Below are 14,815 nucleotides of genomic sequence, written 5' to 3' on the forward strand. Positions count from 1 at the left end.
AGCCTTGGTTCCTCTTACCACAGAAAAATGTTATAATATAAATTATATGTCATTATTAATATATATGACCCAAATAACTACTCCTAAGCATATACTCAGTGAAATGAGACAGGTTCACCCAAAATTGTTCATAAAATATTAATAGTAGCATAGTTTATAATAACTAAAAACTAGAAATGACTCAAATGCCTATTGAGAGAGGCTGATGGGATATCAATACAGTCAAGGTGTGTTACGTAAACACATAAAAATTCAATGTGATGAAACACGTTTTTATAATTAAAACATGTTCATTTTAAAAACGAAAAGGTACTGAGTTTTTAAATATTAATTTTATTAGTTTACTCATAAGGTACAAAACACATTTTCACATTTGTATTAATAGAAACATTTCAATCAAATAATGAAAGAATTACTATCGATGCTGTATATGGGTCTCCTCCTCTGGCAAAAATCACTCCACTGTAATGTACTTTTAATCGGTCAAGATAGTTAAGTCTATTTCTTAAGCCATAGTTCATTATCAAAAGATATTTTATTTATGAGTGTACTCATCAGGAGAGAATAGAAAGGATCTCTCTCTTTCTCTTTCTTTGTCTCTCTCTCTGTCTCTCTCTCTCTCTGTCTCTCTCTCTGTCTCTCTCTGTCTCTCTCTGTCTCTCTCTCTCTGTCTCTGTCTCTGTCTCTGTCTCTCTCTGTCTCTCTGTCTCTCTGTCTCTCTCTCTCTCTCTCTCTCTCTCTCTCTCTCTCTCTCTCTCTCTCTCCCCCCTAAAATTCTTTCTAAACTATACCAAGAATTAAGTAATCAGGACAGGTGTCCCATTGCAATGATAGTATGTCCTCTGGTTTCAAAGAGTTTTCAGTCTGTTCTGGTTGCTTCAAAGCCCAGCCTTCTCTGTTTCCTGCCACAGATGATATCAGACAACAGCTGTGGAGTCTGAATCAGCTTTTCCCTTTCTAGAACTGGGTGGGCTACTTGGTGCAGGGTAACAGTGCTGACAACTGAAATGATGGATTTTCAGTGGAAAGGATCTGTAGCTCAAAAACCCCCACCCTCGTTTCCCAAGCAGTAACTCAGGATAGATAGTTTAGACAAGTCACACCATTGGCTCAAAGTATCGGAGAAGACTTTAGTAACAGACATAGCTGTTCTTTGTGGCTTGTTTTAGTCTTTAAGTCATCATACAATGGAATAATTAGCTAGTGATCAGGACTTTAAATATCGTGATTGCCTTTACTGTGCCATAATAAGCTCTTTGGCTGGAAGCTTGTCCGTGTATGTATGCACTGGAAAGGCTATCTGGTTTTGTGAGTCTGTGGATAACCAACAGCCAATTGAATTGTTGCAATTTCTTTGAGGACCATGTCAAGTTCAGAGCTGGCTAAGTATTAGGTTAAGGGGCAGAGGTCAAGTTTGGGTCAAATTGTCTTGCAGTGTAAACAAATATTAGAGGTAAATGCTCTCTCTCAAATCACAGAAGTAACAAGGGAAGACCCAACACCTGTCAGCGCGGAGAGATGATACATAACAGACATGTATAATACCGCATCATATATATTTACTTATTTATATAAATGTAAAGCAATGTGTACACAAAACCCATTCACTATGGCCACTACTCCTTACTTAAAATGGTAATCTATAGCGAGAAGTCTCAATAGTGTTTTCCATAGACACTAGATTTATATGGTGTGCTTATTACAAGGCAGATACACCAGCAAGTGAACCGCTCACTAAAGCATCAACTTCTGTAGCTAAAGCAAGATCCTAGAGTTAGGTTTCATTCCCATGAAGGGCCACTTCATCTTTTTCCTTTCTTTATCCCCCACCCCCAGGGGGGAAAAACAAGGACACTACTACGCTCTGAATTTACTGAAGATATTCAATGTGTAACCTCTACTAACTAGTAGAGTCCTAACTAATAGATTAAGAACCAATATTAGATTCTATTTTCCTTCCCAACCTAAATGGTGGTGGGTATGTTATTCATTTATCTAGAATAAATTCCAGAAAATAAGTAAGCACCATATGTATAGAAGAATCCCCTTTCAAACATAGACTATTAAGAACCCCATTCTCTCTTCTTTTCTCGTCGTCCTTACACATGAGTTTCCAAGTCACCACCATCCTCCCCTGCTGAGATCAGCTCTCCACGGCAATAGGAATGTTCACTATAGACAACATGATATACATTACATTACACAGATTGACCGAGTTCGGTGAAGATGAGGTACTAAAGCCACACTATTTTAGAGACGCTTCCTTTAAAAATGAATACAGCATTTTCAATGTAAAATTGGGTAGAAATGGCCAATGCCAATAAAAGCCAATATGCCCCTAACCAACTGTTGTAGAAAACATAAAGACGTGGCATGATTTCAGAAGGCCTGGAGGCAATGACATGGTTTGAAATGATTTGTGTCATTTGGCTTATGAGGACTATAGCTGATGAGATGGCCATTGGGCCAGGGCCTACTGGGCTTTCATTTGCCCATTGTGATCCATCAGAGAAACTCCCATAAGTGCTGGAGGCCCGTCTTCCAGAAGAGGTCTATGTTCCTGAACCTCAATTCTTTATCCTTTGTGAGGTTACCCCTGACCCCTAACTGATCCTCTCCACAGTCATCCTGCTTCTTTCTGGTCATCCAAAAAGGCAGGGAGGAGTTTTGTAGTGTTTTGGGTAAACCGAGCAAAAGTCTGCCTTTTATGAACAAGACTGTGTTTCAGTTTAGAATATGCTGATAGAGTGCCAGCCACTGCCTAAGGGAACTTCTCTTAGACTTACAGGTTACTGATGCAGGAACTCTGAAGTGTTGAGAGCAGTGGCATCTTGTGGTGATCGGTAACGTTTGTTATTTGAGGAACAGACTGAGAACTCGTTGAACTGAGCTCTCTGCTCTTCAACTTCCTTTCCCCCTCGCTCGCCCCCCACGCACCCTTGCTGATAGCATACCTTTCAATCCCAGCAAATCAAGGAGCACTGCTGAGATAGGTGCAGGTGAGGCCAGGCAGGCCGAGGTCCTGAAGGGCTGGGTCAGGTGATACAGTGGAATACAAAGAAATGGGAGAGGGCAGAGATGCTTTTCTGAAGGAACAGGAGCAAAGCAGGATTGTAAACTACAACTCTAAAAGAAAAAGAGAAGGGTCCAGATGAGAGAGGAGTCAAGAATCAGAACTCCATTAAAAGATGTCAAGACCTACATCAGAATCACCGGTCAGTGAGGGCACCAAATGTCAGAGATAAATCAAGAGACAGACATACACAGACACTGGGTGAATAGCCCTGAACTGACACACTTCTCTTTGCTGCTAATGGTTGACCTGGAGATTTTTGTTTTGTTTTGTTTTTTGTCTTTGAAAAGTAAATCTACTCACTGTGTTCTCTCTGGCTTCTTCCTCAGATCCCCTCAGCAGGGTGTGCTTAAGACCAAAAAATATAACTGACCCATTGAGTACTTACATCAATGCTAATTACATTCGGGTAAGTAACTAGACAATTCTCTCTGGTGAGCATGCTGACTACAATTTGGAATTGTTGCCTTTATCTTTTGTCTCCCCTAAGAAATGTTCCCAGCTTTCTTTCCTCTTTCCTCAGAATAAAGTTTGTTTTCATTTGGTCGCCAGCGTTTCATGTATACATTATAGTCTTACCAACACTGGTGACAGGTGTTTCACACAGAGTCCTCCCTACTTTCTGTGAGTCCTCCTTGGCTGTGAGTCCTCCTTGGCTGGGATTCCCTGAGTACAAGCTATGTGTGGATGCCCTTGTGGTACTGAACTTTACAACCATTATTACCTGGCAAGCCGGATTTTCTGGGAAATGCCATGAACCTCCACACCTCCGTTCTTCCGAAGATCATCCCCCCCAAATGTCCACTACAATCTATGAACATAAGCCAATATGTTTGTCTCTTTACTCCACATAGGGCTACAGTGGCAAGGAGAAAGCCTTCATTGCCACACAGGGCCCCATGATCAACACTGTGAATGACTTCTGGCAGATGGTTTGGCAAGAAGACAGTCCTGTGATTGTTATGATCACGAAACTCAAAGAGAAAAATGAGGTATGTATCCTGAATGTTAGACACGTTACTTCTACCATTTGAACTGAATGAGACGACCATGAACTTACAAAATGTTTATATGAGATAGACAAAGACAGTAACTGACCAGGTCATGCTATACCTCCAGCAAATAACAGTTGGTATTGTTCTAGGAGTAACAGTCTTCCTTCAGGCAAGTTAACGTATACGGTTCACATGTATATCACTGGCATACATATATCTCAGTAAAAAAACACAAAGGGCAAGGAAATAAAATTATTACAAATAAGTGATTTTTTTATTTACTAACAGGTACCATTTGGGTTGTTGGCACTTGTATGTACTCAGTAAATAAAATAAAGCAAGATCCCTTCCGTGGGTAATTTTAACTTCCTAGTGGGAGAAACACTACAAATCTGTTAATAACTGTGTAGGGGAAGAGGTAGATGCTGTTGGATGCTAACCAGACCAGAATAAGGGAGTGGCGTGTGCTGGGCAGTGGGATAAGGGAGGAGTGAGCGACAGTGTGAAATCGGGGGACAAGTAGGGGCTCATTAGGAAAATGAGGCTGAAAGAAACACTGGAAAGAAGTAATAAAAATCAAATAAATTTTCTAATATCATTATAGCAAGAAATCCAATGTGGAATCTCTGGCCCTGTTCTTTCTCCCAGCCCCATGCTTTCAGAATAAGACTCAGACTCAAAATATATTTACAAATAGCTTGGCTATATAGCTAGGCTCTGCTCTGATAGAATCATAGTTAAAATAGCCCATTATTTTAACCTACGTTCTGCTGCACAGCTGGTTACCTCTGCTCAGGTGCCGTCCATCTCCTCACATCTTCCCAGGTGACTCTTCCCATGCCTAGCTCTATCCCAGAATCCTTTCTGCCTCCCGATGTCCCACCTCTATTTCCTGCCTAAACCATAGGCCATGGGCTTTCTAATTGACAAGTGATGTATCCATACAATACACAAGATACTCTCTCTACAATCCAAAATCCAGAAAAAGGTAGATTTATTTCCACACTGGCCATTTTTTCTGAGGATTTAGCTTGCAGAATGACTTAGTCTGTACTTTGCACCATAAGAACAAAAATGGGCAGTTCCTGAAGGCTACTCCCCATATGCTGGCCATCTTGCTGAAATAGTTGAGACCTTGACTTCCATTAATATTTGTTTTCTTGTCAAAATTATTACACCATTTAGGGAAACTCAGATTTCTCTTTCTTTTTTTCTTTTGGTGAGTTATAAGTTCACATGTATAATTCTGCAACTACGTGAGAGAATCCAAGCCCACAAAACTTAAAAACTCTTAAAAGCTTGCTGCTTTCTTTCAATTTTGCTGTAACAAATGCACTGTGTCCTAGAAGACTAGTATGTTTTTATGAATAGACGAAGTTACACATGCAGCTCTCTCTGATTCTGCGCGTCTGATATGAAGCCTAGGATGGTACAGTAGAAAGAAGCCCAACCAATCCTTTGCACACACAGTTCAGTCTGTCGCCACGTTGACTCATTGACCACCCATGACCATGACCGGTTGGTTAAGGTGCGTTTTCAGCTTTGCGGTAGAAAGGATTCTCCAAGTTTCAAAGGCATATCCTCTAAATGTGCACATCTGTGCGCACGTGTAGAGAATTTATGTAATATGGTAACTGGTTCCACTATAACCCAAGTACACTGGGCAAACTATGGGCACACACAGAACTTTAAAAACCTAAAGGAATTTCCAAAGCACAGTTCAATTTTTCAAAAATTTAATGAGCGCTATAGAACCAGAGAAGTACGGACTGCTTATATTTTAGTGACTTACAAGAGTTAGAGACAGCCTGGGCCTGCAGGAGCCAGAAGTTACAATGTGAGCTCCTGTAAGGGATGCAAAATAGGAAAAGCAACGATAAGCCACACAGTTACATCTGTCTGCCAAACTAAGACTCTAAGAGCAAGTTAATCTGTCCAAATCTGGCTTTCCTGTTTTGATTAAAAACTATCAATTGATTATTCAAAACTGGGAAAGCTCAGACATTAAAAATCAGAAAATTCCAGGTGGAACCATCAACATGGCCTAGTTAGCAGCACTCTGTGCACTTTATAAAAACAAAAGCAACTTGGTTGGTAGATACAGATAGATAGATAGATAGATAGATAGATAGATAGATAGATAGATAGATAGATAGATAGATAGATAGATAGGTAATAAACAGGTTATCTATAGATAGATGTATATGTGTGTGTATATATATTCACTATATGTGTGTGTCCATTTTAGATCTATACATATACCTCATGGAACTTCCCGGTATTAGGAAAGGATCAGCCAAACTTGCATTCACAAGTTAAAGTTATGAGAAACACAAGTAAATAAAACAAACAAGTAAATAAGAAAAATCAGAAGAAACAACCAGAAATACATCCAGAAGAAGTTAAAAATTATAAATGCACGGTTTAGTAAAATAAGGTGGCATGTAAAACATAAAGCAAACTTTTTGAGAAAGTAATTGTTAGTACACACACACACATACACACACAGACACACACATACATATACACTCACATACACACACATTCATACACACATACACACACACATACACACACAGACACACACATACATATACAGTCACATACACACACATTCATACACACATACACACACACATACACACACAGACACACACATACATATACACTCACATACACACACATTCATACACACATACACACACATATACACACACACACACACATACATATACACTCACATACACACACATTCATACACACATACACACACATATACACACACACATACACACACAGACACACACATACATATACACTCACATACACACACATTCATACACACATACACACACATATACACACACACATACACACACAGACACACACATACATATACACTCACATACACACACATTCATACACATATACACACACACAGAGAGAGAGAGAGAGAGAGAGAGAGAGAGAGAGAGAGAGAGAGAGACTAGGAAGATTTGCAGTCAGACCAAAAGGCACCAGAAATAAATGCACAGAAAACACTAAAGATCATCATGTGGATAGACACACCCAAACACATGAATAAAAACAAATATTTAAAAACCAAACATAAGAAATTAACACATGTTATCATTGATTAATGTCAGCATTTTTTGAAATATATTTGTAAGAGAAAATAATGCCTACTGTAAACTGTACACAATCATTATGAAATAATGTTGGGGAAGTGTATGCACAGGAGACGTGTGCCCGTGAAAGTTACCCGATTTCGTAGTAGCTCTAGGCTATATTACGATTTTTATTCACTCGGGCATTTTAATCCTCAACTCCTGTGATTCATCATTTGCTCACTTGTGACAAGGATCAGAAATGTGGCTGGGCGCGGCGGTGGCACATGCGTGTAATCCCAGCATTCTGGAGGTAGATGCAAGTGGCTCTCTGAGTTTGAGGCCAGTCTGGTTTGGACAACTAGGGATACACAGAGAAACCCTGTCTGGAAAAAACAAACAAAACAAAAAGAAAGAAAGAAAGAAAGAAAGAAAGGAAGGAAGGAAGGAAGGAAGGAAGGAAGGAAGGAAGGAAGGAAGGAAGGAAGACAGACAGACAGACATCATAAATATGCTGTAATCTGTTCCTTGTACTCTTTGAATGTTCCATACATTTGTACAATATATATTGATCATATCTATCCAGCCATTAATCCTCCTAGCTCCCTAATGCCTGCCCAATCCAGCATTTTTTAGGTCAAGAACTAAGGTTGATAGTCAGAGAACATTTTTCTAATTATTTTATTTATTTACATTTCAAATGTTGTCCCCCTTCTCGGTCCCCTCTCCATGAGTCCCATCCCCATCCCATGTCCCTCCCCTTCGCCTCTAAGGGTTTAAGCATTGTAATGACCTAACATAACGCATTTCAGAAAAACCTACTAGGAGCACTTGGGACTATGTCAATGCCCCGGTGAACGCTGACCCTTCTTTAATGCTATCATTGTCCCAGAACTGCCGAGGGTCAGATCTGTATGTTAAAGTGCTACAGGTCCCTCCCCAGGGAGTGCATAGGCTGTGCTCTCTCCCCATCCTGCCCCTGCAAGGGAGAACTTCTTTTCCAATTTAATTTCTTGGTACCACTCTCAGATTTCACTATGCCCACAAGAGAACTGTGTGGATCTGTGAAACGCTAGGATGCTTTTTAAAAATTAATTCCCACACTGAACTGTTATCCAGGACTTTGTTTATCTCTTTGGCTGTGAAACTCAACATGGAGATGTACTTTATTGGGGTTGTTGTTGTTGGTGGTGGTGGTGGTGGTGGTGGTGGTGATGTCGTTGTCGTCGTCGTCATCATCATCATCATCATTTGGTCTCTTATCCTCTTTTAATATCTGAGATTCACACCCAGGGACATGAAAGTCGAGCGTGTTATATACTTGCTGTGTAATCTGCTGCTCATTCATTTCCTGTAGGCAGTCATAAGCCTTACAGTGCAAGGCACGGTTTGTAGCTATTCCTTCACTGCTGAGTTAAAATAAAAAAGCTTCAGGCCCAGGCTCCTCAAGAATACACATGCAATGGCGTACAGGGAACTCTGATGTTCTAGAGATCAAAGTGATGCTGAGAAGTCTGCTTTAGAGGAGTATGCTGTGGGTTCACACCACCAGGAAAGTGCTGGTCACTGAACACCGGCCAGCTCTCAATTGTGTTCGGCGTGACTGTTTAAAATAGACAAAACTCATTTCCTCCTCTGAAGAATGCAGAGGCGGACATGTCCTTAGAGGTTCCCAGGCTGTATCTGTTTATAACTGTTTACTTTCTAGTAAATACAGGAGTGCGTGGTCACCATCTTCTTTTGGGTAACCCCAGGAATCTGTTAATTTTACAAAGTGCAAATTAAACAAAAATAAATAAATAAAAATAAAAACTAGAATTGAAAAATAAGTTCTTAGAATGAGAGAGACCGGGCTGCAGGCAATATTGAGCTCTTTTATTTTATTTTTTTTTAATGAATCTTGACATGAAGAGAATTCCCTTATGTAATGAAATAATATTGAAAACAGTGTTCACATGAAGCATTGTATTTCTAGAGTCTTATTGTAATCTAGGGATCAAACAGACAGATAATGTAGAGTGTAGATGTAACTCAGTGTTGGAGTCCTTGCTTAGACTATGTACGCCCTGGGAATGTAGGACCTAGGAAGAAAGAGTGGGGGAAGGGGAAAGAGAAATAAAGGAAGAAAGGAGAGAAGGATGGACAAAGGTCATAGAAGGAAAGAAAGAAAGAAAGAAAGAAAGAAAGAAAGAAAGAAAGAAAGAAAGAAAGAAAGAAAGAGAGAAAGAGAGAGAGAGAGAGAAAGAAATGAAGGAAGGAGAAAGGGATGGAAGAAAAGTCAAAGAAAGAAAAAGGAAGGAAAGAAAAGAAAGAAAAAGGGAGAGAGGGAGGAAGAAAAAGTCAAAGAAAGAAAGGAGAGAAGGAGGGAGGGAGGGAAACGAGAACGGGGGGGAGGGGAAGACAAAATGGCAGACAAACAGTTCTATTTAAACTTACTGTGATGACCCCTGCCTATAGTCTCAGCCTTTGGAAAGGATCACAAGGTCAGGGTCCCCTTGAGCTCTGTAGTTCAACTTTGTCTCAGAAAAAAAAAATGTTTACAATCTTCCTGTAAGTCAATCAAAGTTCTCACACACCTCTGAACAACACTTGCTGTAGCTCCCTCTTGAACTGGGAAAGAAAGGAAGGAAATGTCGATGTCCCTGTTATACACACCGAGTGCCTGTGCCGAGGGCTGTCTGATGTCCATGGCTCTGTCCTGTATTCAATGTGTGAGTGCAGGAAAACCAGCACCCCCACTGTAGAGACGGAGTGAGGAAGGACTGACCTCCCCTGGGACAGCTTATGCTAGATGACAGAACTTCTCAGAGGGAAGAAGTCATTGGTAGAGCCTGCAAGTTAGCACAGGATAGAAGTCCTGTTCTAGTTCAGACTTGGTTAGTGTGGGAGCCCATACTCTCAAGCATACACAAAAGGAAGGAGACAAACAGCCTCCCACTGGTCTCAGGAAAGAATGCTATGCAGAATTTATCTTTCTTGAGGTGGGGGAGTTCCCTGATGACTTAGCCTAGTATAATGCTTCTGTCGAGGCATGTCCATGTCTATATACACTTTCCATACACTATTTCTCTTCCCATACACTTTTGTCGGAGTTACCAGAGTGACTTGAGTTGTACACCCTATTGTTGGTGAGAGGTTCACTTACTCAGCCATTGCAAACAGTTTAATGTCAGTGCCCCATTCAGGGACCACGTGTTAACTTTCCCTGTCTTTCAATTCCTTCCCCTCTCTGTCTGACAAAATTATACAAAGCATTCATTGCCATTAAATATTTTGGCCCAAAGTTAACACAGTGCCTGAAGTGTAATATCTTCCGGGGGGGGAACTGGGGGGGGGGGACGCTGAGGGGGATGGTCCAGCCAAACAACTGCAATCTAGTGTGCCTGCCGGGAGCACAGGTGCAATACTGGGGAGTTGGGAAAGGGAGACCGGAAAGGGCATTTGCCATGAGGATCCGAAGTTACATTAAAATCTTTGGTTTTCCTCATACAGACTGTGACGAATCGTGGAGGATCTTTTTAATGCAGAGTGCCGATGTGGTTTGCACATTAGGAACACCATTGGCAGAGGATCTAGGGCTTGGGTTTGGAAAACTCAGAGAGAAGCAAGGTAGAAAGTTGTAGCAATAGTCCAGACAAGAAATGCTGAGGTACTGAACTAAGGCAGGGTCAGGGCCCTGAGAAAGGGAGGTAGAAGGTGTTCCAGAGCTGAGGGCCACAAGGCTTTGTCTTGACTGAAGGTAAGAAAGATAAAGGCTCCGGTTTGGAGTACTAGAGGGCAATGGTGGTGAGAGCCCAGGACTCTGGTGTAGAGCGCTAGTGGGTGGTGGTGGCGAGAGCTCGGATTAGGGAAATGAAAGGAAATTATGAGGGAAGAAAATGAGATTAGCATTTCAAGTATGAAGTTTGGGGAGTTCCAGAAACTTTTGGGAGGTGCTCAGAATGTAAGGTCTAGAGCTCTGTATGGGCAAGAGGTGGAGATGGGACGCATTAGGAAGACAGGGCAAGGCTTAGCATTGACATAAAGAAGAATGGGGTATCTGCAACTCACTGTGGACTGTGCTTTCAACATCACGAGCACCCTCTTTGTCCTAATTCATCAAAGCAGTATTTTTAATAACTACTAAAATCCCATTGTATGGATATCAAAACCCACAGTTATACAGTTATTGAAAGATGTTTAAATTGCTCTGACTTTTTGTCCACATCTCTAACTAGCTAATGCACATCAAGATATTATTCATAGATATGAAATTGCCTGACTAAATGATATAATGTTTTGAGAGAAAAAAAACATATTACAGTTAAGGATACTATAGAAAACAACACGAGCACAAAGGAACTGCTCAGTGGTGTTTCAGAAACTGAGATTCATAAAGGAGGAGCATAAACATCGTTCGTAACAAGGACGTATATCATAAAAACGAGGAGTGTACATTCAGTAAACCAAGAAGATTCAGAAAGTTACATATGGTTTTTCTGTGGTTGAACGATGTGGGGATATAGGCCGTGTTAGAGAAATTTATTGCAGTGAAAGGTTCTTGTTTTGGTTACATCTTCTGTTTTGCTTTGTTTTATTTTTTGTTTTTTGTTTGTTTGTGTGTTTTAGATTTTTGAGTCGGGATATCCCTAGGTAGCCCAGGCTAGCCTCAGGTTCATGCAGTCCTTCCTTTGGCCTTCTGAATATGGGAGTTGTAGGGCTAATCTTTTGTGTACTGTGTGGAAGCATCACCTGTCAATAAAAATCAGATGGCCAATGAGCTGAGGCAGGATCAGAAAGTGGGACGTCCAGCAGAAAGAGAGGAACTCTGGGAAAGAGTCAGGCATGGGAATTTCACCACCTGGACTTGGAGGTAGACAGAGGTATGAAACCGAGAGAGGTAGCTAGCCATGTGACAGACAGAGAATAGTATAAATGGGTGTATATAATTTGTGAGCTACTCAATCCTGAGACATTGTTTTTAGGGGAGATGAGTAGGACAGAACAGATAACAGTCTTGAATGAAGTTCATCGGGGCTCTGGGTGTGGTATCAACTCTTGTTTTCTTTCCACTGGCGAATCTTCCTTTTGAGATGCTAGGGAGGGTCTGGAAGAACTTCCCTCATTCTGATAAGAACACTTCAGAGGGAACCCCATGATTCAACACTTGGATCATTTTGTGGATCCCAGAAGAGCCACACAAAATCACTGACTTCTCAGAGTAACAAGACTCCTGGTTGCCCTCTGGTTTCCACTCACACATGTACACACATCCATGCAAACACACATATAAAATGTGTTCACTTTTTAGTAATGGGGCTGCTGTGTGTGTGTGTGTGTGTGTGTGTGTGTGTGTGTGTGTGTGTGTGTGTGTGTGTTAGCTGGTTGGTTTTGAAAGCCACCCTGAAACTAGTGCTCCAGGTTATAAAATTATGGATATATTATCAAAATTCCCCATTTCATTTTTAAGTGGGCAAGCATATGGAAAAGCCCATAATACAGTATTGAGCGAGCTGTTTGAGGTAGGCATGCTATTTGGTAACCAGATTCCTAGGTATGGCTCCTCTTTTGTACCAATTTTCTATAAACTACTTATTTCAAAGAATCAATTAATGTCTGCAATGCTTTTGGTCTGATAATTACTTGTTTATATAAGACATAGAGGGCCCTCTTAAAACCCCTTTTCTCCTCCAAATTATAGATTCTTGGGATTAATAGATAATTTTACTAAAAGGGTGAGCCCAGTTAGTAGGACAGTAATGGCGATTTGGGACTGTATTTGGGACAGCAAGCTACTTCGAATCGCCCACAGTTAGGGAGGTTTCCTAAAACTTTCTTCAAGACAGTTTTCTCTGCTTCTTTCATGTTGGGTTTTTGTTTTTCTTTTTCCCCAACAACAATAAATAGGCCAAGAAATTCAGTCCAGGACAATAATTTCAACATGAACATGGGCTCCTTAAACAACTACACTGACAGCCCCACCCCGGCCATCAGCTGATACTCAAAAGCACCCACTCTTATCTGATCTCTGTTTCTGTTTTCCTCCAGTGCAAGAGGGTGAGGGGCTCAGTGTGTAAAAATAAGCTATTGTAGCTTAGAAAGGAGGTGGGATGCTAATTAAGGGTCGTTTGATGGACAAGTCACACCACATTGGCTGCTGGGAGCCGCCTGTCAACTGCTTTTCTGGTATAGAATCAAGGAAAGCACCAAGAAGGCCAAGGGAGCTTGAAAATGAAGAGAACTATGTTTAAGATGTATGTGGCTCAATTCAGGGTGCACGTGCCAAGCTCTGACCAGGCCGATTCCCCCATTGATTTTGAGAGCCACCTCCCTTTATAAAGGACAGTCCTGCTCAGGGCTAATGATGGACATTGGGGCAGGTGTGTCAGACCACTGAGGTACAACAGAACTCTTCCACTAGTCAACTCTTGCCAAGATCCTGTCAGTCTTCCTGGATTTACCAGGAAGATGTGAGTCCTAGGATTCACAGTAGTTTAGAAAACCACTGAGGCTCCACTGAGAGAGGCCAGGCAAATGGATTAGCATGATTACCAATGGTGGTGGGACCGTACAGTAGATCTTGCTGGTCAAACATGGTCAAAATGTGAGTTTGAATCCCAAGCATCTACTTTAAAAGCCTGGTGCTGTGCTGTGCTCCTGTAACCCCAGAGCTGTTAACTGGAGGATTGCCTGCTGATTCAAGTGACTCAATGAGAATAAGGTAGGCATTAATAGTATTGGGACATTGGATATCCTCCTCTGGCCTCTGCATGTGGCTTGTATAGACACACACACACACACACACACACACACACACACACACACACAGAATCAGATATTTGCCAACACATAGATAATAAAACAACTCACTCTACGTTTAAAAATAGGGGTCTTTTAATTTTTTTAATTTTCTTTATTTGCCTTGGTAGGGAGGTGGGGTGGATGTGGGGACATGGCCAAGTCAGATGACTCCACCTTGTGGAATGGGTCCTCTGCTGCCACCTATGGGAGCAAAGCATCAAGCTCAGGCCACCAGTTAAGCAAGAAGAGCCCTCCTTCCGGAATCCCCCACCCCCGCTTTTAACGTGAGCGTGAGGTCAGTCTGGGTAGCATGTGAGTAAAGCTGAGGTGATCTCCATTCACTGAAGAGGATGAAAGTGTGAGGACTCGTGAGTGGGTTATAATAGGTGAGAGCCCGGCTGCAACAAAGGCAGGTTTTCTTCCTGGCACTCGAGTGTTACTGGTACAATAAGGCCCTGGCCGTGTGTTTCTCATGCAGCATATGTCTTCCCTTTAATTCTAAGAACCTGTGGACGTTTTGCTGGAATTTTGAATGCATATGTATCTAGGCTTTTCTCCGAATGTTCATACACTTTACCACACATGAAGAACCAAGTACCCGAGGTCTATAAGACCCTGAATGACGGCAACATGGGAAAGAACTTCTACATAAATGTGTATAAGCTCTCAGAATCATCACACAGGGGCATTAAGACTCAGGAACAAGGGGGACTGGAGAGATGGCTCAATGGTTAGAGGCACTGGCCGTTCTTCCAGAGGACGGAGCTCAGTCCCCAACACCCACATTCGATGATATGCCTATAACTCAAGCTCCAGAGAATTGGACGCCTTGGTCTGGGCTCCACTGGCGTTCATGTTTC

The 14,815-nt window shown here is 41.5% G+C and overlaps 1 protein-coding gene across 5 annotated transcripts in view; it reads left to right on the top strand.

Moving 5' to 3' along the window:
* Ptprr (protein tyrosine phosphatase, receptor type, R) overlaps positions 1-14,815 on the top strand; it is a 267,001-nt gene that overhangs the window by 227,693 nt on the left and 24,493 nt on the right. For all 5 annotated transcript variants that reach the window (NM_053594.2, NM_001113390.1, XM_087559339.1 and 2 more), the window contains 2 exons: positions 3,403-3,482; positions 3,928-4,065. In NM_053594.2, coding sequence (NP_446046.2) covers positions 3,403-3,482; positions 3,928-4,065 — 218 coding nt within the window. The remainder of the gene's footprint in view (positions 1-3,402; positions 3,483-3,927; positions 4,066-14,815) is intronic.

The sequence above is a fragment of the Rattus norvegicus genome, chromosome 7 (assembly GCF_021556685.1).
Source record: "Rattus norvegicus strain SHRSP/BbbUtx chromosome 7, alternate assembly SHRSP_T2T, whole genome shotgun sequence".
NCBI classification, from domain to species: domain Eukaryota; kingdom Metazoa; phylum Chordata; class Mammalia; order Rodentia; family Muridae; genus Rattus; species Rattus norvegicus.